Genomic DNA, 22,044 nt, shown 5'->3' with positions numbered 1-22,044 from the left:
CCACAGGAGTCCCTCTCAGGAACATTCCAAAGACCTGCCCATCTGTGCCATGTGCCACATGCTAACCAGATGGGTCTCCAGGAAGAGCATTCTGCTACTTCGCGCTTGCTCGTAGGCAGTGAGAGGCAGGGCAGGCCAAGGAGAGCTGGTGCTGTCCTGCAGCCTCTGTAATCCCGGGGTGGGGGTGGGGGAGGGGGAGCCAGCGCTTTACTGCGCCTCCAGATTCCCAGCTGGGAGTGTCACCTCAGTACAGAGCACAGGCTTTCTTGGAAGAGAGTGCACTTCTGGCTCACTCATGCACCAACACTTCTGCTGGCCTAGATTGGAGGTGGACTTGAGTCCTTTAATTTACGTTTGTGTTTTAGACAAAGTGCAGGCCCTGGCCACCTGGAGGAAATGCAGGCTGGCAGGCTGGTGTGCGCCCCGTTCTCCATGGCTCACGGGCTCACTCCCAAGCCTGACCACATCCCACTCCCAGCTTCTTACCTCATCAGGTGCCCCGCTGCCCGGGAAGAAGTTCCCGTCGTCGTAGCGGTGCAGGGACACGTAGAGCACACTGGGATCACTGTAGAAAGCCTGCTGGGTTCCATTCCCGTGGTGCACATCCTGAGGGACCAGGAGAGCCGGCTCAGGCCACCGGGCCTCACACCTGGGCCCTCACTGTTCAGCTGGACCCCTCTAGGCCCTGGGGTGACAGTTCACTCTGGGAGATGGCCTGACACCTCCAAGTGGGCCAGGCACCCTGGCAGGATAGATGAGGGGCACATGCAGGACTGTAGATCCATGAGGAGCTGAATGGGCAGCACATTCTTGGCTCTGTTGTTTCAGCCACACCCAACTGTGTATCCACAGGAACCATCCGAAGGGAGGTCTCTGTGGCCTGGCTGCTCACGGGCACCTGTTGAGCGTCACTCCATGCTGGAGGGTGCCTAGAACCACGTGGCTACGAGTGACAGGGCCCAGGCTCCCATACTGCTCTCGGAGGGTGCTAAGACAGGTCCCTGCACTTCCTGAAGGGCTGTGCCTGTCCTTGTCCTGGAACATGGGAGGCGGTTCCCAGAATCAGTGGGGCTGCGCAGCCATGTTTTACATGTGCGTGCGTGCGTGTGTGCGTGTGTGTGTGTGTGTGTGTGTGTGCGTGCGCGCGCGAGCCAGCTAGGAGTTCTAGCTGGGAATCTTTTAGAGGTTGGTTACGTGCTGTGGGAATGAGGTACTTCCACACAGATGGCCAGTGCTGGGCTGTATCCAGAGGAGCCAGGGGCTCTGCCATATGCATTTACCTACAGGATGGCCACAGAGCCATCTACAGTACACACGAGGCCGGCTGTGCTGTCCCTAGTGCACAGCTAGCTCACGGTTGGCGAGGCCCACTGTGAGGTCCCCTGTATACAGCTAGTTCACAGCTAGGCCACTATGCTGTCCCAGTACATGGCAAGCACACGGCTGGGCCCGCTACGCAGCTCCCAGTACGTGGCTAGCACATGGCTAGGCCCGCTCTGCCCCTGGCTACACTACACTGCTCTCTGTGGGAATCTCTCTCTGCTCCCTAAGGGGCTGGGGAGGCTCTCAGGGCTGGCTGGCTCACTGGTGCCAGCGGAGAGGAGGAAGAATTTCCCTGCCTTGCCTGGCTTTGCTATCTTGGCCAGGTAGGAGCCTGCTACCTACAGACTGAGCGCTGGCTCCTCTCCTGAAGTTTTTCTTTTCCAGAGCTGGGAAGGATTTTTGCGACACCAATCAGCCCCACCCAGCGTGCCTGCTCTTTCCCCTTTAGAATGCATGGAGTAAGTCATAAACGCCAAACTGAAAGGTGTGTGTGTGTGTGTGTGTGTGTGTGTGTGCGCGCGCATGCATGCTGCTCAAAGAGGAATACTGAAATGAACACTGAATGCTGTGCTATTTTTGGAATTCGGGTTCAGCCAGAGGCAGCTGTTCCAGGCCATAAGGTGTCGTCTCCCACAGGAAGCTCGGCTGTGTCTTGTAGTACAAGCTAGGCACTCAAGTGGGCTGGGGGGTGGGGGGGTGGGGCACGCTGAGAACCACGCTCAGCCTGTAGCTGGGTGGGCCCACATGCTCAGACCAGAGGCCCAAGGCCCAGGCCAGGCACCACATCCCCAACTTCTGCCTTCCATCAGTTGGTGCTGTGGCTCAGTCCTGGCCACATGCTCAGACCAGAGACCCGAGGCCAAGGCCAGGTAGCACATCCTGGACTTCTGCCTTCCATCTGTCAGTGCTGGGGCTCAGTCCTGGCCACACTCTCAACCCTGAGTCATCTCTACTGCAGGTCAGAGCCCACACACACTGCCAGAGGCCATGAGACACACCCCTCTCTGATCTCTGACATGGGTTCCAGAAAGTTCAGTTCTCTAAGTTCCAGGATCAGTGGAGGTGAAGGTCTGCCTCAGCCAGGCTGTCTGCTCTAGTGACAGGCATGTAGGCCCTTCCGGGCTCCCCTGGGAGGCTGGGCCACTCACCCAGTCGACAATGAGGATCTTGCTCACATTCAGCCTCAGCTGGAGAAGCTTGGCCGCCACTGCCACGGAGTTGAAGTAACAAAACCCCCTGAGGAAGGAGAAGGGTGTCAGGACTATGACAAAATTGCCTGTTCCCTGTTTCTACACAACTTGCAACGCAGCCATCCAAAGCCCAGGAGAGTCTAGAGGGCTCAGGTGGAAGCCAGCAGGCTGTTTCTAGCCGCTGGGGGGTGGGGATGACAACCTTAACTGATGGTGCCGACCAAGGAGACGTGAACATACAGACACACAGACACACACGTGTACCAGAGACACACACCAACCCGATACTCAGAGGCAGACCTACAGACACACAAACGTATGTACACATATACAGACACACACACAGGCACCCATGCCATATGCCAGAGACACAGGCACCACTCAGATACACAGAATAACCACATGCACCACAGATCAGATGATACACACCACCTGGATATAGACATACATGCAGATACGAACACATTCCACACTACAGATATACGCACCACACAAACACATATAAGATACACATATGCACACCACATATGTAAACATACCACATACAAGCACATGAATACACATACACACCAGACGGATATATACACACATCACACATGTACACAAACATAGTAAAAATACACATATGTATCACAAAGATGTACACACCACAGATAAGCACTGTGCAGCTCTACACACAGACACAAACACAAAAATTAATACACATACAAAGAAGCACAAATCAACAAATATGCATACTGCACAGATGTATACAAACTATGTAGCTACAGAAACACAGACATAGGCATATATATACACACACCCACACAGAAACAGTGAGGCACAAATAAGCGTGCATACTGTGTGAAAATCCCATGCACAATTCTTGTGAGTCAGGGTGGGAGACTGTTTTCATGATTGCTGTATTGACCGATGTTTGGGGGGGGTGTGGAGAGGGGATAAGTTCAGAAATTTAAAAAAATACACCAAAGACACACTCACATACTACACAGACACACACTAACATGGAAACACATGCATACCACACATATATACACCATTGATATATCCATACATTACACAAATATACAAATGTACAAATACCACACAAATACTAAATATACAGACATCCATGTGCACAAAACACAGGCACACACAATACAGTTGTACATGCAGAGATACACAGTATAACTGGACACACACACCCTGAGGCACACACAGCACACAGCACACGCACATCATTCTTGCCTATGCTCAGGGGTGACAGGTCTCTAACAGCAGCTCACACTTAACTTTCTGTATTCTAAGACACCTCATGTGGTAGAGGCGAAGAGAGCTGTTTCAGCCTCTGTCTTTTGCGAAGCCCAGGCTGCCCTGCACGTACGCTTCCCCACTGCTGACCACGTGACTAGAGTTCTACGTGGCTCCTAGAGATGGCATACTTGGACAGCCTACGGGCTTGCACCCTAGCTGGCGAAGGCAGCTGAGAGGAAGCTACAGGTGCAAGGCCCCTCTCACCATGTCCAGGTGGCCGGCACCGGCACCGGTGCTCATCAATACCGCCACGCCTCACCTGTCGCACATCCTGACGGGGGTGGTCAGGGTGCCTGGATGCCGACCTGAGGACACACCCTGCCGTGGCCATGGGAGCATCTACTGGTCAGAAGCTACAAGGCCAGGCTGTGGTCTGTAGGACTGATGGCGACTGTTGGAAAGCGAGGGGCCATAGGAACCTGTTTCCTCTCCCAAGTGCAACAAAAGAAGCAACCATCTGTGATTTCTCTGGACCAGTATCCCTGGGGCCTTCTTTCCTAAGAGCTAAGGGACAGTGCTCAGGCCCAGAGTTCAGGTCCACAACCGAACAAAAACAAACAAACAAAAAATAAATAAAATTTATATCCTCCACCTGACCTGCCGCTCTTCCTAACAGCCTCCAGGGGAGCCGACAGGACTTGCGGGCCTGGGCTCCTCATCCACCCAGGGGCCCTTGGCTAGAGATCTCCTCAGCTGTGGGAAGGAGCCAGCGACACGCCCAAGGCCTGGGGGGGGGGGGATGGGGAGTTCAGAGGGCCCGGATGAGCCCACCCCGCTTCCCACCATCACTCACATGGGGGTGCTCTCCTCAGCATGATGTCCTGGGGGGCGGACCACAGCAAAGCCGTTCTGTGAACACCAGACAGTGGGAGACAGTGAAAAGGGCATGTTGTACCCACAAGAAAGTCGTTCCAAACTCAGACGCTAGAGAAGGTGCCCCCGACATGGATGGCCTTCCTTAAAGTGTGGCCACATCCCTGCGTCACTTCAGCTCACCTCCCGGGGGTGGACACTGTGGTCCGCACCACGCCCTGCCTCATTCCAGCTCACCTCCAGGGGATGGATACTGTGGCCTGCACCACCCCCTGCCTCATTCCAGCTTACCTCCCCGGGGTGGACACTGTGGCCTGCACCACCCTCTGTCCTCACTCCAGATTTCACCTCCTGGGGGTGGACACCCATGGAGCCTGCACTACCATTCCCATGAAGAAATGCTTGGGGACTAGTATCTGTATAGCTGCACCCCCCCCCATTATTCATGCATTGAAGACACCATAATACTGCAATACAATAGGCAAACTAGGAGGCTGTGTAGTCAAGCTGTCATGGAGCTCAGAGGGGCTGGCCAACCACTAAGGACCCCACTGGGGTGCAGTGAGCTACCCCAGGGCGCAGGCTCAGGACAGGGCAATGGTGAGGCTGGGCACATTCAGACTCAATACTGCAATCCCACGTCCTAGCTCCTGCCCTTGCAGTCCATCCCCGGCTCTCCAGGTGCTGTCTGCAGGCCCAGGGCTGTTTCTGCAGGTAAGTGCAGGTGCTAAGCAGCAGCGAGCGGTGCATGGAACCGCAGGAGGCGAGGGTGTGCACCGCGGGCGTGCACGGAGCGGCCTCTCGGTGCCCGGAGGCAGCAAGCTCCCCGGAGTGCTCAGCTTCTGCCGGGGCACAGGTCTCCTTTCCTGTTTCCTGTGGAGGAGCCTGCAGCCCTCTCAGTTGTGAGCTGGGCCAGCTCCTATTTTCAGGGATATCCATTTCCTTTGTGAGAGGGGCAGACATAAGCCACAGGCATTCCAGCTTGGGGAAATCGATACACTTCTCAAAAATTGACAAGCAGACCTCAGCAATGGAACCTGAGCTCTCAGTGTACGGCTAGTCTGGAAACCTCGTGTCTGCCGCCGTGAGCTCGCCACGCTTGAGGGCTCTTCTGAAGAGCTATGTGTGGTGACGGCTTTGGATAGGACACTCACGCTGTGGCAGAGCTCAGGACCAATGCAGCGAGGAGAGGTCTGTGCACCCATTAGGAAGGGAAGTGGGCTTGAGTATAATAGAGGGGAAAAAGCCTAGGTGTGGCTTTCAGGTGCAATAAGTGCTCGAGAGACCGCTGAGTGCCAGTGTAAGCCAGAGCAGAATGTCCAGGCATCTGGACAACTCTCTGATCACCGAGCACTTTGTGAATTTCATTGTATGGGTGCAGATTCATGCAAAGGCAGGCATGTAAATCCAGCTGCCACCCACTGAGCCAGCTATCACTGTTACTTTAAAATGAATACTTAAAAAATATACAGTTAATCGGATGAGCTAAGTCAGTGAACCGAAGCCCTTTGGGTGTCTCAAGGATTGTGAAGAGGACAAACAGCTTCCAGGCCCAAACCTGTGACCTGAACAACATTCCCACCGCATGAAGAGCATCTAGCACTCTGTCTTGATGTGAGCTGCCTCCCACCAGTCCCGACTGAGCGTGGTCACCAGGTGGGGGTGGGGAGGGAGAGGGTGATCACTACAGGCCGCCCTCCCCTGGGGACCCGGCCCTGCCAGGCTCTGACTGACCTTCAGCTCCCCTGTAACCACCTTGAAGACCAACTCCACCACGCACCCCACTGCGAGGCGGGCCGCCCCTGATGAGTGCACCTCATTCCATATGGTGTCGCTGTCCACCTGTAGAGACAACAATCCCAGAGCCACATCCTGAGGGGCTGCCAAAGTCCCAAGACTGGCTCTGCTCTGGACCTGCCAAAGCTCGGCCTTTCACCAGGGCAGACAGCTTACTCTGGAGCTCATCACATTCTTTAACATGCACCGGAACATACAAATACAAACAGAAGAGTAAATGAGTAGCCTTTCTCCTCTGGTTGCCTCCACTGGGAGGTAGAACTAAGGACACCACGGTTGCGGAGTGCCTTTCTGTTGACCTGCAAGTGTAGTCAGGAGAGCAGTGCTAGCCAGTAAGACGGCGCGCCAGAGTGGTTAAACAGTGGTCTCTTCAGACCAGGGCTTCTGTGCTGTACTCACGGAAGCTCTTGCTATCACCAGCTGTGCTTAAGTGGGACTGGAGCCTAAGCAGGAGCTCTCCCTGGGGTGGGGGGTCCTCCTACTGTCAACTTCCAATGCGAAGGGTAAACGGGCCAACAAGTTCACCTACTGCGCTCAACACAAGATGCATTTTTAAGGCCTAGCTCACAGGAGAGACAGAAAACAGATTCTGACAGGAGTGTGCATCTACAGAGCAGCCCTCGGTGGGAGCCAGACCCAAGCACTGAGCAGCTACTCCAAGTATTCCTTGGGCAGAAAGTCTAGTGAGCCACCTCAGGCCTGGGCTGCCCTGCCTGGGGGAAGGTGCTGCTCCTGCCTGGCTGGGCCGTGCCATGCGGTTCCATTCAGTACAAAGCAATCGGACGGCCTCTGAACACTGAATGCTTTGAAACTCCAGAGGGAGCCACCTGCCCAGGCCTGACAGACACTCTGTGGGAGGCATGGACCTCCCCACTGCCTGATGATTTAAGATTCTTGGATAAGCTAAAGAAATTCCTAGAAGGGATATGCAGTGAGGGTTATTCTCTCCAGTGATCAAACCTCAACATTCTTTAAATAGCTTCCAAATGTCCAAAGAACCAACTAGTGTCCACCGTGCTCACTGTTCCCAAAGCGCTGAGATGACAGCATCAGCTGGGAATAACTCCGTGTGTCACCTACAGAAGTGCTGTGCGCACAGAACAGCTGGCTGGTCACTTCCGCTGGAGAATCGACTCACTGAAATCAAAGGTTGCCAGCACTACAGGGCAGACTCCGTCAGCTGCCCGGGCCCTCCAGGGCCAACAACTCTTGAGGCAGGCTAGGCTGAGGCTGCACCCTGGAAGCCAAAATGACTTGACTGAGATGACTTCCTTCCCAAATGCACGGGGCCTGGCAGCAGGGAGGGGCTGATGGACAACACTGGCCCTGTCTGTGGGGCCTTCTGGGCACTCTGCTCTCCTGGGCACTTCCTGCAGAGAGCAGGGGGCCAACCTCAGCCCTGCCACAGGACAGCAAGTAGTTAGTGTCCCCCGACAGTCCGACAAGCCCGTCTTGCTGCTCCAGAACCTATGATGTTGAGTCCACTGCATCCTGACTTGGGCACACAGTGCTGGAGGACGGCCCGAGACAGGCACAGAGGTGCCCGACTCCCGAAGGAACAGAGAGAGCAGACAGGCAGGGGGAGCATGGGAGATGCAGGGGAGCATGTGGGACTGGGGGGTGGTGGAAGCGTGGGGTGAGCTGGGGCGCTGGGAGCCATGGCAGGGCGTGTGTGTGCCCACAGAGCCTGGGCCCCACTCACAGGCAGGGCTGGGGGAGGGCGCCCACCGAGACTCAAGGACGCAGATTCTCACTAATTTAGAACTTGTAATAAAGTGGGGGGGGGGGCGCAAAGTAGAAGTTTCTTTCATATGGTTTGTAAAAAAGGTCAAAACCATTAAAAACCTATATTGAACTGTGAGGACAGGATGCACTGGAAGCTCTGGAAGCGGCACTGCACAGCTTCACACTGAAGAGGGGCTGCCTTCTCTCCTGCGGAAGCCTCGGTGCCCTGACCGCTCCGTGGGGTACCCTGGTGGCTGGCCCTGCTTCTGGAAGCCACTGGGTTGGAGCTGCAGCCGCGTGTGATCCGAGGCCACCGCTTCCCTCCTGGTGGAGGTCCCACGGAGAAGGCGAGCACGGTCCCGCCTCTCACTTGGCTGGGCAGTACCCACTGGCGCCATCAGTGTGCATCTGTGCCCGTGTGAGCGGCAGCGCTGGCTGGTCCACGGGGCCGCGCGGCTCAAGCCCCACGCCCCAGCCTGCGCTGAGCTGTCCTCTGCAAATCACCAATTCTGTCTTGCACAGGTCTGCTGGCTGCAGGGTACTGCAAACCCAAATCTTTTGAAGTCTGGCCAAAAATTTGCCCCGAATTAAGAGATTGTAGGCTATTTACAATACAAAATAAAATAACTCTTGCAGGGCTCAGTGGTGGTATGAATAAACGCCGTTTATTCTTTTTCTGACGGGATAATGTTCAAAGCAGTGATTTCTGTAAAGACTCAGGAAGAAAACAATTTCGTCTCATTTCCATAACAGAACCCAGACCTGGCCTTCACCTTGCAGTCCGTGATTACACACACGGCGCGGTTCCGGCAACCCTGTGCACGTGCCACGGGAAACACGCAGTCAGCCCATCGGCCAGAGCCTCTGCCCGCTCCGCAATGTGCAGTTCTCCTGGGAGGGCCCCGCCCCGCTTCATCCCAGGACCGAGCCAGCGGAGACCCTTGGCTGCCAAGGGGAGGCTTGTGGGAGGGTGGGCCGGCCCTGCACACATGGGAGTGGATCTCCAGCCAGAAACTTGTCCCTTGCCATTCCTGTGCGCCTGGCCGTTTCCCTAAGTGCCTCGCTTAGAACATCATCTCCTCCAAAGAAAATAAAGGGATGAGAGTCCAGTGCAGCCCCACTAGCTGCCCTGCAAACATCAAATGGCCTACCAGTATCCTGAGTGGAGAACTTTTCCCAGAGCCTCAAATTGAAAAATGGACACACAACAAGCACATCCTGCCCAATGAAGCGCTGGGACCTGAGTGTAGTCACTGTAGACCCAGAAGCAGAGAGACAAGTCTGCACACAGGCTACACAGGAACCACGGCCCAGCAGGCCTGTGTTGTGCGTGCCGGATGACCTTCCCAGAGAAAGGTGTCCGAGCCCAACGATCCGAACGCTCATGACTTGCAGTGCTTTGAAGCCACAATCGGGCACCTCTGCCCACAACCCTGTTCATGGAAAACACCTGGTAGCAATTACCCATTCCAGGGAGAGTAAGGCAGTGATTTTTGTAACCACTGGGACTCTGAGAACAAACAGGACATTATTTACACATTAAAGAAATACTTACCCCGACACCACCGCAAGGAAGCCTGACAAACACTGAGGTCAGCGATCCTGCAGAGGGAGAGAGAGAGGTCAGTTATCCCACAGGGGAAGAGAGGTCAGTGATCCCACAGGGGGAAAGACAGACAGAGAGGGGGTGTGTGTATCAGCGATCTTGTGGGGGGGAGGGAGAGAGAAGGGGGGAGGGAGGGAGAGAGAGAGAGAGAGGTATCAGTGATCCTGCAGAAAGACAGGTCAGTGATCCTGCTGGGTGAAAGAGAGGTCAGTGATCCCATGGGGGGGGCAGTGGGAGGGGAAGAGGAGAGGGAGGGAGTGTCAGCGATCCTGCAGGGAAGGAGAAAGCAGGGCAAGAGAGGCAAGGGCAGCGCTGGCTCGGGAGTGTTGTGTGGCATGGTGGGACCTGCCGGTGCACAGCTCGGCTCTCCAGTGTCACCCAGTGGCCCAGCTACAGCCTCACTACCTGGCTCCACAACTCCCATTCTCCAGGGTGTCACCCTTCCTTCCATAGAAGACCCCAGCCTTGGCTCCCTGGGGAACTCTACTTGCCAGTTCAGCTCCCAGCATGGGCCAGAGGTCTGGAGACCCAGCTCCTCCACTGTCCCCACCCTCCCACCCTCCCCCGGCTATGGAGGAGAGAACAGGGCTGGAACAGGAGGAATCAGGTCTGTGGTGGGGAGGCCCAGACACCAGCCGTGCTCCCCCCTGACTGGGAGGCCATAGCTGTGGCCTGTGCCCTCCTGCATCACAGAGTACTCAGATCTGACTCCCTTTCCCTGGACCAAGTGCTCCCAGGGTAGGGACTGTCTCTTTCCTTGTGTGGCCCTAACAGTGGCAGAATGCAGGACATGGGTCTAAATTCTGGCCTCTAGAGTGTCCAGGCTCCAGCAAGGCTTTCATCCCTCAGGAGCTGGCCCAGAAGAGCCAGGTCCTTTCTGCCCCTTGCTCTCCACCGCCCAGCTGCTTCCTGGATCAGAACTGCTCCATGGCACTTGGTGTGTGCCAGGGTCCCAGGTTGGCTTGATCTAACAGGTCCCACAGGCAGCATGGGACCCCGCTTCCTGGACTTGGCAGGGCTGTGTCCACAGCTGGAGGGCCCACACTCCCTCTGTCCTGTGAAACCTGCTCTGAACCTCAGATGCACACAGAGCATGGGCCGCCTGGTGGCACAGGAGAGCAGGCCTAGGGGACAGCTGGGGCCTGTACTTCCTACTACTACAGGCCCTGGTGACAGCCAGGACTTGAGTGAGCTCACTGGAAATGAGGGCTATAGGCTCTCACCACCAGGCCCGTGACACACGCAGACCTTTCCACAGGAGGGTTCTCAGTTAGCCATGTCTGTGCTGAAACAACAGTAAGTGAGTACTTAGGTGATCCTGCTCATTATCTCAATAGGAGGCTGTTCCGCTACACTGTGCATCTACCAGCTGCCCATGCATCCTGCCTCCCTGAGAATGCCCCGACTATGCCCGCCCGTGGCTTGTGCCCGCCACCACCAGGACTGGATGGCAAACGGGACCTGGAGGCCAGCCTGGAGGACCACACCCACTCCCACTGGCTGCTCACGGCTGGTTGGCTGGCTTTTCTGGAGGTGTGGGAAAGATGGACTCTGTGCAGAAGTGGACCTTCCCGAGCACTTCCAGTTTATCACCGGCTTGCTCGGGCTCTGCCGACCTGCACTGTCCGCAGCCGCTCTGAGCCAGGCTCCCTTTCTAGGTCATGTGTTGTCAGATGCTACCGGGAAACAAACCCCTGGATCCAGAACAGTGAGCAGCACCCTCTGGTGTCTGCAAACTCAGTAGAGTTTGTGCTCCTGGTGTGTCCCCATGGGAGCGGCAAACTACAAAGGGCTTTTTGCCTATGGCATAGCAACCTGTGAATCCGATTAAAAGGAAAAATCACAGCAGCATTTAAGCACCTAATTAGGGTTATGGCAGCATGATTTGAGATACCTTAACTATTACTATGTTTGAAAAGTATAAACATGGATCGCAGGTGGTAGGAAGGCAATGGACCAAAGAATGTCGGTGCCCTTTGGGCAGATGAAAAAAAGCACAAAAGTCAGCAGGAAAGAAAAGGACACAATGGGCCATCACCTCCACAGCTCTGGTGGTACTGCAGTACCACACGGCTGGCACAGCTAATGACCAAGACAGCTGTTATGGGGGCAGAAAATTCAGGATGGACTCCTCAACCAAGAAACCAAACCATGGCAAGGGCTGGCTGGGGCCAACGAAGGCTCTGATCTGAGGACCAGAATGCCAGGCAATCTCCAGTCAGTGGTGAGAAAGCTCCAAGCTCTCACACTTGGACCTTTCTTATCTCCAAGTTCACATATGGCTAGTTTTTGATCATCTTACATCTAGTTTGGAATTGGCTTAAGCATCTAGAACTTACGCCCTGTTACCTCCGGCTTGGAAACTATTCTCTGCTCTGCTGAATATCCCAGGTATGGGATGGCCAAAGGACCCTTGGTGTGGGTTGGGCCACGACAGACCTGGAGACAGCACAGTGAGGGTCGCCTGGGCGAGGCACCTAACTACCATCCTGAGGCCATCCAGCAACAGCCCCTGTGGAGTCCAGGCTGTGGCAGCACCACACTCTGTGGCAAAGATCTGGTCTCCTGTGGGACAAGCAGGTAGCCTCTCCTTCGCTGGAGACTGCTAGAGGACGCCCAAAGGAAGGCAGTGGCCCCTTCCTCGCCACTGTGCCTGGTCTGTCTCCAGACGTGTAGTGGGCCTGTGTCTCAGGACTGTCTACCTCTGGCCCTCTGCTTCTGCTGAGTGCAGAGCCTGGGCTGCTCCCTCGCCCAGGCAGATCGCAGAAACAGAACATTCGCTGTGTGTCGGGAAGTCTCTTGCCAGCGTTGGTGCTGAGCCCAGCCGGAGAGGGCCCGGTCGGGGGCAGACTTGGTGCCCAGGAGCCGCCATCCTGCCCCTTCTGCAGAAATAGAAGCTGCTCAGGACCCTGAGGTCAGGCCCGAGTGCCTGCCACTTCTCTCTGCAGACACTGACCTAGAGATGTCGGGTTCCATGGGGGATACCCAGGCCCCCACCCAGGGGGCCTTTGGTTACCAAGAGCCCACCCAATGGAGAATACTGCGACAGGTTCTAGTCTGGCTTCCCGTCTGCCAGCCAGCTGATGGCACCCAGCCCTGAGTCTGTGGTCCCTGCTCAGAGAGGCTTGGAGCCACAAGGCTGGGTGTCTGCACAGGAGGCCTGGGCTCAGTGGTCTGTACCAATGGGCTCTACCTCCCCTAGTGTTCAGTATGTAGTGGAGCCTCAGTGCTTGATATGCGTCCAGGGAGCCTGCAGGGTCCCATGAGCTTCTCAAGAGCCCATCGGCCTCTGCTGAAGGCCCCGGTGATAAGGTAGTAAAATACATACCATGTATTTCCACAAGGCCAAGGTCTTTTGTGTGTGTGTGTGGGGGGGGGGAGTGAGGGGCAGTGGCACCTGCCAGGCCACTGCCGCCACCACCTCCTGGCATGAGCCTGTCCCCATGGAGCCTAAGGAAGTCATGGCCAGGCTTGTGACTCCTGAGGCCTCCTCTCTGCCTCTGCCACAGGAGCCCAGGAGATGAGCCGTCACCAGGGCAAGGCTGGGTAACATGGGGTGCCCAAGCTTTCCAGAGCAGCCTCTGGGACCCACTCAATGGCTTCAGACTGAAATATCCTAGCGGCCGTGGTGGGGGCTGGTTCTCCTCACTGCCTGGCAGGGTGCTGTGGAAGAGGGTCCTCCTTTTCCACTGGCCCTGCAGCACCAGAGGGTGACGCCCGCAGCCCCAGAGCCTGAGGGGCCGCAGCTCGAGCCCAAACCCAGTAAGGAGGTAAAAGGTCTTGAATACCTAGAAGCTTCTTGCTGTCCAGTTTTTGCCTGTTGAGGGGGTTTGTGCCATAGAGCAGTGCGTGGGCCTCTGAGTGCACGGTCTGCAGCTCCTCCAGCGTGGCCTTCCGTCCACGGATGCACTGCGGGGACACAAGGCAAGACACGCTCACACTGTGCCGTCAGACCGCTCAATGCCTGAGGGGACAGCTCCACGTGCAGGCGAGCAGTTACTGGCTTCTTGCTGCACCAGTGCAGTACTATAAAGTATTTTTGTGGGCTTGCATTTTAATTACAGCTTTCTGCATTTACAAAGGTAGTTCAGCCTTCAAGGTGCGGCCGTTCCCTAGCAGCCATCACAACTGTTTTCCAGCAGGGTTCACGGTGAGCCGCCTTGCTGGTTTATGCTTCAGGTAAGGAGAACGTGTACGGTTGGCCAGTGGGACACCACGGTCTGGTGATCCTGGGCGGCAGGCTGGCTTGCGGTCAGGGTCTGGGCCTGTGTGGCGTAGGGGGCTGGGAATCCTGCCTTTCTCTAGCCTTTGGCAAGTCTTCCCATAAAGAACTGTGGGCTATTTTCAGACCTCCCTCAGAAGTGAACAGCAAACGTGCTGCTTTCCAGTGGAGCGCTTCCTCAACCATTAAAGGAACACTGGTTTCTAGCACCAGAGGTCAGGGGCAAGGGTAAGGCAGGGAGGCTTCTGCACTCCGGCGGTGGCTGCCCGTGTTAACAGGGCAGCACACAGATCCGCACTTATCTGGCCTAGCACCCACTGACCTGCAGGTCTCACTGTGGCAAGGGCTGGGGCTCCACTGAAATCCTAGCCTGGAAGTGCTCTCAGGCCACTGGGACACCCCGCCCCCCACTTTTCTGAAAGATGGGGGGGGGGATGGCGGGGCGGGATCAGCTTCATCCACGCAGGGCAAAGAAGGATGGGGTAACCTAGTAGATGCTCAGTGGGCAAGAGGGCTACTCTGGAGTTAGTCTTTATGGCCATCATTATCAATTTCACAAAATCAGTTCTTCGCTATCAAACTATCTTGTGTGGGAGAAAAAAAAAAAAAGAGGCAGTGCTTTCTAATTGTGCAACACAGTCCAGGATCCCGTCCACAACCTCGTCTCACCTTCACTCTAGGCCAGGAGGAAGAGGACTGGGGAAGTCTCCTGACTGGCTGCTTTTCTCTTGATTAGGGCTGGCCAGTGCCAGATTCTGTCCGCAGAGTGTGCAATCAGGCCACACAGTAAGAGGCTACCACAGAGTCAAGTGGCAGTGGCTCAAGTTTGCAATCCTGGCTACTCAAGACATGGAGATGGGAGGATCAGAGTTTTAAAGCCAGTCCCAGCAAAAATGTTCATGAAATTCATCTCTAATTAACCAGTAAAAAGCCAGAAGTGAAAGGAGCTATGGTTCAAGTGCTAGAGCACAAACCTTGACCAAAATAGCTAAGAGGTAGCACCCAGGCCCTGAGTTCAAGCTGCAATACCAGGAGGAGAAAACAAAAAAGAATTAAAAAAGGGGCTACGGGGAGGGCAGGGGTCTGGCCCTCGTGTGTCAGGGAGGCCGGTTACGTGGTGGGAGCAAGGGAAGAAAGGCCAGACCATCTGCTCTGCCCCGCTGGGTCTCTGGATAAGAGTTTCAAGTGTAGCAACAGATTTTAAGTTAGAACAAAAGGAAGAATCAAAGTACTTAGGCTTCAAAATGTATAAGAGATAGAAAAGACAAGGCTGAACTAGTCAAAGCTTTGGGACCAGATGGGCTACACAGGAGAGCATGAACCCACTTCCCGGTATGAGGTTGTGAGGAGGAGCAATGCCAGGGCATGGTCTTTGCCTCCTTCTAGTTCCTGGGCAAACATGGACGGGTGCTCCTTGAAGCAGATAATCTGCAGCTTTGAGGAAAGAGTTAATCCTATGGTAGCCTGGTCTCTGTACATCTGACCTTGAGCCCTCTTGTTCCATCCCTGCCTTCCTGACAGGTGGACCTAGAGGATGTCATGTTTGAGCCCTCAACTCCGAAGCCGAATGGGCAGCCGCAGCCCCTTCCGTGGGTAGTGGTCCAACATGGCTTCTAGGACTGCAGACGTTTGAAAGGACTCTGACTGTCCCCAGCACGTCAGGAGGGATCTGGTCACAGCCCTGGCTTGCTAGGATTCTGCCAGCTGTGTTCGAATCCCAGGTGTGACACCAGAGACCCTGCTCAACCGTCGCCTCCCACCAGCCACTGCTTTTCCTCCAACTCTGTATTCCCACACTCAGTCCTGCCTGGCCCCATGTGCCTCTGCTCAAGCTGGCCTCCAGCAAGGGCTGTGGCTGAGTAGCAGGTGTGAGTGAAGGCAGGGAACTTCAGGGTGCCCTGGGCTGTTCCCAGAAAGGGCAGGACATGGGGTCCTCCTGGCACGGCCAGGAACAAGGAAGGCGGTTCATGTGGCTGGTGTCTGTTGGGCAATGCTGCCCCCCAGTGGCACAGCCGCTGGCTAACATCCAGAAGCAGGTGCCCAGGGCCACCCTGGCCTCACCCTGCAAAGTCCACTGACCTGAAGTCCTGAATACTGGCGGCCTGGGAGGGCAGAGTAGAGTATTTACACTGGAGCTCTGCACCGCAGGACAGGCTGCTACACCAGCTCCATGGGGAGACCTGCTGTGCCCGGCCCGGCCGAGGCTTTGCCCAGGATGGCCAGGAGTACTGGGGGACAGATAGGGGCTGTTCAGTCTAGCTCAGCAGGCTTTCAGAGCAGGTGGATGCTCTGGGCACGCCCAGAAGGTATGCACTACCAGTTCCGCTCCAGAAAGGAAGTGAGGCTTGCCCAGGCCATGAGGCCCAGGCCACAGATGCCCTTTGCTCAGTGCCTGAGCTACAGCAAGGCTTGAAGCACACATCTTCCTCCTCAGAACTCAGGACCTGGGAGAAAGGCACTGGCTGGGCCTCTCACAGACATGCCTTATCCTGCCCAGGAGGTGTGGGTGAACACTGGGCCCCCACAGTGGCTAGCCCTTCTGTCTAAGATGAAATAAGCTCAGCCATTGCCAGGCAGTCAGAGCAACTGAGGGTCAGTATTGAGAGACACAGCAGGGCTGAACCTTCCCACAAGCCTCAGTGGCAGAGGCAGGGAGTGAAGAATTAAGACTCAGAGCAAGCAGAGCAATCTGGGATATTGTGATGTTGCTGTCCATGCTGGCCACTGTCTCTTGGGATCTCACTGAGGGGGAATTGAGACTGAGGCTCCATGCACATTCCCAGGGCAACTGTGCAAAACATCAGAACAAGAGAACATGGGCCTCAACAAGAAGCCAGGAGGCCTAATCTGAGAATGTGTCCCTTAGTCTCTGCATCCCACTATCCCTGAAGAGACCTGGGCATAGGTCCTGGGAGCCTGCCCTGGGCAGTTGAGAGCAGCCCAGTGGGGATCACACTTCCCAGAAGCAGCGGGAAGAAGGCACGGACACAGAACATTGAAGGGCAGGGGACAGAGGCACTGCTTTCCGCAGGGAGGAATGTGGAAAGCCACTCTGGGCTTTGCTGAGGTTGGGAGACAGCGCATCCTCAAGGGCCCTGGTGCTGGAAGCTTGTTCTGCAGTATGGTGTTACTGAAACTGGGAGTTCATTCAGCAAGAGGTGGGCCGTGTGGGAGGCAATCAGGACAGGAGGGCTCTGGCTCAGGGAGGATCAGAGCTCAGGTCTTGTGTGACCGGGCTAGTTCTCATGAGAGGCGTTGTTATAAAGAATACAGCCCATGCCCTTGGCTCTTCTACTTGTGAAAGCCTCCTTTTCTCTTTCTCCGCCATGTTGTGACATACACCAGGCCTTACCACCTTACCACTGCTGACTTATGACACAGCCTGGACTCCATAGTCACCAGAGCGTTGGCCCTGTCCCTCCCATTATCCCAGCACAGGAGCTCAGCAGGCTGAGGCCCCTGGTGCCATGGTGATGCCGGCAGTGATGGCAGCCCTGCCCTCCCCGCCCCGCCCCGCCCCGCCCCTGCAGGCTCGACGTACCTCACACTTGCTGCGCAGGCCTGTCTCCTGCAGGCGGGACCAGATGCTCTGGATCCTCCCAGCATGCTCAGGGTGGCTGTTGGTGTTCCCACAGGTGCACTGGTGCTTTAGCATCAGCGTGTCATACACAAGGCCTGCAACAGGTTGGAAGTAGCCCAGGTCAGAGAAGCTGTCCAGGTCTGAGCTGGCCATTGCTGGCTGCTGCCCAGGCCAGTGGCAGACCCTCCCCCCCGTCCCCGTAGAGAATGGAGAATGGGCAATTCTTTAGAAACATACCAAGGTCACCCTGCCCAGGTGGCATGGACGGAGGCAGAGGGAGGCTGGGGTGGAGGCAGCCAGCTGCTTAGCCCCCATATCACTCAGTGGCCCTGCCTGGGAGGTGTGCAGTTGTACCAGACCCAAGTTGTAGAGAAACAGGTGAAAGGAAAGTGCCTTGGAGTCAGACGCCACAGCCTGAGGTCTGAGTGGGAGCAGGAACGTGGCCTGCAGCGTGCAGGTCTGTGTGCACAGGGCCAGCCTCTATACTATGCAGCTCCAGTGGCTGGAAACTGTTTAAGACACATGGTGCTCCAAGAAGCCCAGGACTCAGGTCCTGCATCAGAGGCTTCTAGAAGCTGGGATGCCTGTGTGGGAGGGAGCAAACCCAGGCCAACTTGTAGGATGTGCATGCGCAAGCCGGCACTGACTGACCCAGAGAGCGCAGCGGAGGGCAGGGCCTCTCCCCTCTCCAGCTCCACTGCCCAGCTTTGCTCAGGGGAACTGGGTGACTGGAATACAACTGCCTTCAGAATCACCCAAGTGAGGTTGACATCACTGTTACGGGAGAAAGCAGCACGGAGACCACAAGGGTGCCCAGGCTTGCAGATCAGAGGCGGGGCAGAGCCGCCAGTGGAGGCAACAGGAGGCTGCAGAGTGTGGGGAGGGGCCCAGCGGGCGTGAGGCACTAACAAGCACACAGACAGCCAACTGCCCTGCTGAGAAATACACCTGCAAACTTCCACTCCCTGCCAATGGCCTGCAGCAGGAAGCGCCAGGCAGTGCCGGTTTCCTCAAGTTCCATCACATTGGCTGTACACAAGCAGGTAGTAACTTACCAACTACTGTGCCCCTAACTAGCATGGTAGGGTCTCCTTCGCCAGCCCCCAAGGACTCTGTTTGTATGTGGAAAGTGAGCACTGTCCTGGCATGGCTCTGAGCTGCATTCTGTTAAGAACACCATTGACTGGCCAAGCTTATAGTGAGAGTGCTTGGCCGTGTGACCCTCTACCATTTTCAATTTCTGAATAATTATTACTAAAAATGACCTCAATATGGACAGTTTCCTTCTGAGGCCTGGGAAGGTAACACAGACGTATTTGCTGGGTACAGAATAACAAGTCTACAAATGAGGCTCGTGGAAGCTGAGATGACTTCCAGAAGATGACTTGACAGGAGGGCGGCTTAGGTGCCGAAGCAGAGGAGGCAGGGAACGGTCCTTGGCCCAAGGGCTCTGCTCTCCCATGGTGTTCAAATGCCCAGTGTACCGACTGCAGCAGCACGCCAAGGAGGCGTTGGTGCCAATGCCATCTACACAGGGGCGAGTGAGAGCACTCGTGCTAAGCGGAGAGAGGAGCCTTGCAGCCTCCGTGGCACGTGGGGGGCGGGCTGCTCTCTGCAGGAGACCAGGGTTCTCTTGAGAGGCAGGCTGAGCTGGTGTTGAGTCTGGGAATAACATTAATAGGGAGAGATCCATGCAGCAGAGCCTGGCTTTGGGGTCCAGCACAGTAGTGGCGACCTGTGCCTCTGGACGGCGAGCCCTGGAGCCCGCTGGAGCCCCGTGCCTCTGGACAGTGAGTCCTGGAGACCCCTGGAGCCCCGTGCCTTTGGACGGCGAGCCCTGAGCCCCCTGGAGCCCTGTGACTCAGAGGCGAGCCCTGGAGCCCCCTGGAGCCCCGTGCCTCTGGACAGCAAGCCCTGGGGGCTGTGCCTCTGGATGGCGAGCCCTGGAGCCCCGGGGGCCTGTGCCTCTGGACAGCGAGCCCTGAGCCCCCTGGGGGCTGTGCCTCTGGATGGCGAGCCCTGGAGCCCCCGGGGGCCTGTGCCTCTGGACAGCGAGCCCTGGAGCCCCGGGGGCTCTGGTTGTGACAGTGCTCCCTGCCTGCCGTAGCAGGCCCATGCAGCCTGAGCGGGCTGTGTGTTACCTGTGGTGAACCTTGGCTTGGTGGATGGCTCCTGGACTGACATGGGGAAGGTGGCAGAAGCTGGAGACGACTGTGCCCGGGACAGAGGCCTGTGGCCACCGAACGACACGGGGATGCCAGCAGCCTCCATGGACGCCTGGAAGTTCCTCAGCTGGTGGATCCGCTGCTGCTCCAATAGGAGGGCTTGCTGTGGGGGGAAGTGGACTGTTGGTGGGTGCTGAAGACCTGCATGCGTCACTCACTCAAATAACCACATCCGACCCCGGATGTTCCCTAGAGCCCCGCCACAAGGGCATGTGGCCACAGACAGGACATGGAGCAGGGGCAGAGGGGAGAAGACTCGTGACACATGAGTCCTCATCCCTGAGGACTTGACATCCCAGAAGGAAGCTCCCGCCAAGAGCCACATGGAGGGCAGCAGGTGGCTGTCAAAGTGGGCCACGGTGGCTCCTCTGAGGAGGCGCTGAGCGCAGGAGCAGCTGGGACCAGGTGAAACGTCACATCCAGGACTCAGCCCCCAAGGGAGTGGTGACCTCGGACCCTCGGCTGGGGACACCAAATGCTCACTCTGGCCACAGCGGAAGTTGGTAGTGAGCAGCCAGGCTCTGCCAGTAGCTCTGACCAAGAGTGCCCAACCGGCACGGGCAGCCAGCCGGAGTTAACCCCAGGTGCAGGGGAGCCAGCTTGACTCCAGGCTCGGCCTGGACCATGCCAGCACGCTCACCAAGGACAGACTGTGGGAGAAATGAAGGCGTGTACTTGGGGCTCAGGCCCTCAGGGGCCAGATGCCTGGAAGTGTGTGGATGTGCCTTTGGGGACGTGGAGGTGGAGGTGAGTGGAGTGTGGAGGTCACTGGCCAGGGTTGGGGACGCTGATGGGATCAAGGGGATGGATTATCTGCCGGCAGAGTGGTGTGGGCAGGGGCCACGGAGGACCAGGAAGATGCTTGGCCCTCCAGAGGTGACTGCTTCCTAGGGCCACCTACAGCTACAGAGGGACAGCGGTGACCAGCCACGATACAGGAGAAGGCAGCGCCTCCCACCCACGTCCTGTCTGAGCGTGGAGAAACCTATTCTGTGCCCTTGGAAGGTCAGGCCGACAAAAAATCTCAGCTGTTCATTAGCAGGGCCTAGCCCAACAGTGCCGGGAGAGCTTCTCAGCCAGGCCTCAACTTCTTGCCCTTAGGAATCAGGGTCAGAGAACAGAGAGGAGGGGAGTGAGCACAGGAACATGGGAGCTCCAGGCAGGGAGGCCACAGAACCTCCAGAAGGAGGGCCCGTAGGAGGCTTCTAGAAGCCCCCAGCCCGCCTCACAATGCACCTATCCAGCTCACTTGACCACAGTGGGCTTGATCGTGTGTGTGTGTGTGTGTGTGTGTGTGTGTGTGTGTGTGTGTGTGTGTGTGTGTGTGTGTGTGTGTGTGTGTGTGTGTGTGTGTGTGTGTGTGTGTGTGTGTGTGTGTGTGTGTGTGTGTGTGTGTGTGTGTGTGTGTGTGTGTGTGTGTGTGTGTGTGTGTGTGTGTGTGTGTGTGTCTGGAAACCAGGGCCTCAGGGCCTCACACATACAGGGCAAACAGAGAGAGAGAGAGAGGAGAGAGAGAGAGAGAGAGTGTGTGTGTATGTGTGTAAAAACCAGGGCCTCAGGGACTCACACATACAGGGCAAACATTCCACCCCCAAGCTGCAGGTCTAGCCCATGCCTGATGTCCCATCCCATGCAAACTACCTACTGCTAACACACACCCTGCTAAGGAGCTCTGCTTGGTGTTCTCCAGAAGACAGAGGAAGGGTTCCTAGAAAGTGACTTCTGTGTGGAGAATTACCAGGCCTTTCTCTGAGTAAATGCCTATCAACATAGCAGCCTCTACCAGATACCAACCTTAAAATCAGCTACCAAGACATGTCACATATCCACATGATGACAAGCCCCTCGAATTCCAGTGATAGTGAAGTAAGGAGACTGAGTCTAAATCATTCTTGCAGCCATCTTGGTGCCTAGGCGGGAGATGGGGAAGGGGGGGGGGGCTGTCCACCCAGCTCCAAGGCCTAGAGGTGAGACAAGCCGTACTTTGAGTGCAGATGCCTGGCTCAAGGTGAGCTAGGAGGATACTGCTTCAGAGGCATGTAGATGTTATCTTGTTTTCCTAGTGGGAAAACATTACCCCAAGGTGATGGGCATACCTGGATCCCTGGAGGCAGGGGCAGACACTTGGCTGATAGGCTGCTGAACCTGTCAGTCCAGTGCCTGGGACTGGGTATTTCCTGTGGACCTGACCCCTGACCTGACCCTATTTAGGCCTGGACCAGCACAGGTACCATGATGCCATGCCACGTGTCTCCGTGACCATTTCCTGT

The 22,044-nt window shown here is 56.3% G+C and overlaps 1 protein-coding gene across 3 annotated transcripts in view; it reads right to left on the bottom strand.

Moving 5' to 3' along the window:
- Positions 1–22,044, bottom strand: part of Hdac4 (histone deacetylase 4) — a 249,019-nt gene that overhangs the window by 17,859 nt on the left and 209,116 nt on the right. For all 3 annotated transcript variants that reach the window (XM_070003862.1, XM_070003911.1, XM_070003844.1), the window contains exons 14-21: positions 19,691–19,877; positions 17,511–17,644; positions 13,536–13,656; positions 9,697–9,743; positions 6,354–6,461; positions 4,600–4,655; positions 2,472–2,559; positions 487–606 (exon numbers count right to left, since the gene is read on the bottom strand). In XM_070003862.1, the coding sequence (XP_069859963.1) occupies positions 487–606; positions 2,472–2,559; positions 4,600–4,655; positions 6,354–6,461; positions 9,697–9,743; positions 13,536–13,656; positions 17,511–17,644; positions 19,691–19,877 (861 nt within the window). The remainder of the gene's footprint in view (positions 1–486; positions 607–2,471; positions 2,560–4,599; positions 4,656–6,353; positions 6,462–9,696; positions 9,744–13,535; positions 13,657–17,510; positions 17,645–19,690; positions 19,878–22,044) is intronic.

Source organism: Dipodomys merriami, unplaced genomic scaffold, assembly GCF_024711535.1.
Source record: "Dipodomys merriami isolate MVZ:Mamm:240054 unplaced genomic scaffold, mDipMer1.0.p SCAF_1, whole genome shotgun sequence".
NCBI classification, from domain to species: domain Eukaryota; kingdom Metazoa; phylum Chordata; class Mammalia; order Rodentia; family Heteromyidae; genus Dipodomys; species Dipodomys merriami.
Note: the sequence above shows the minus strand (reverse complement) of the source record. Positions and strands in the feature narration are given on the sequence as shown.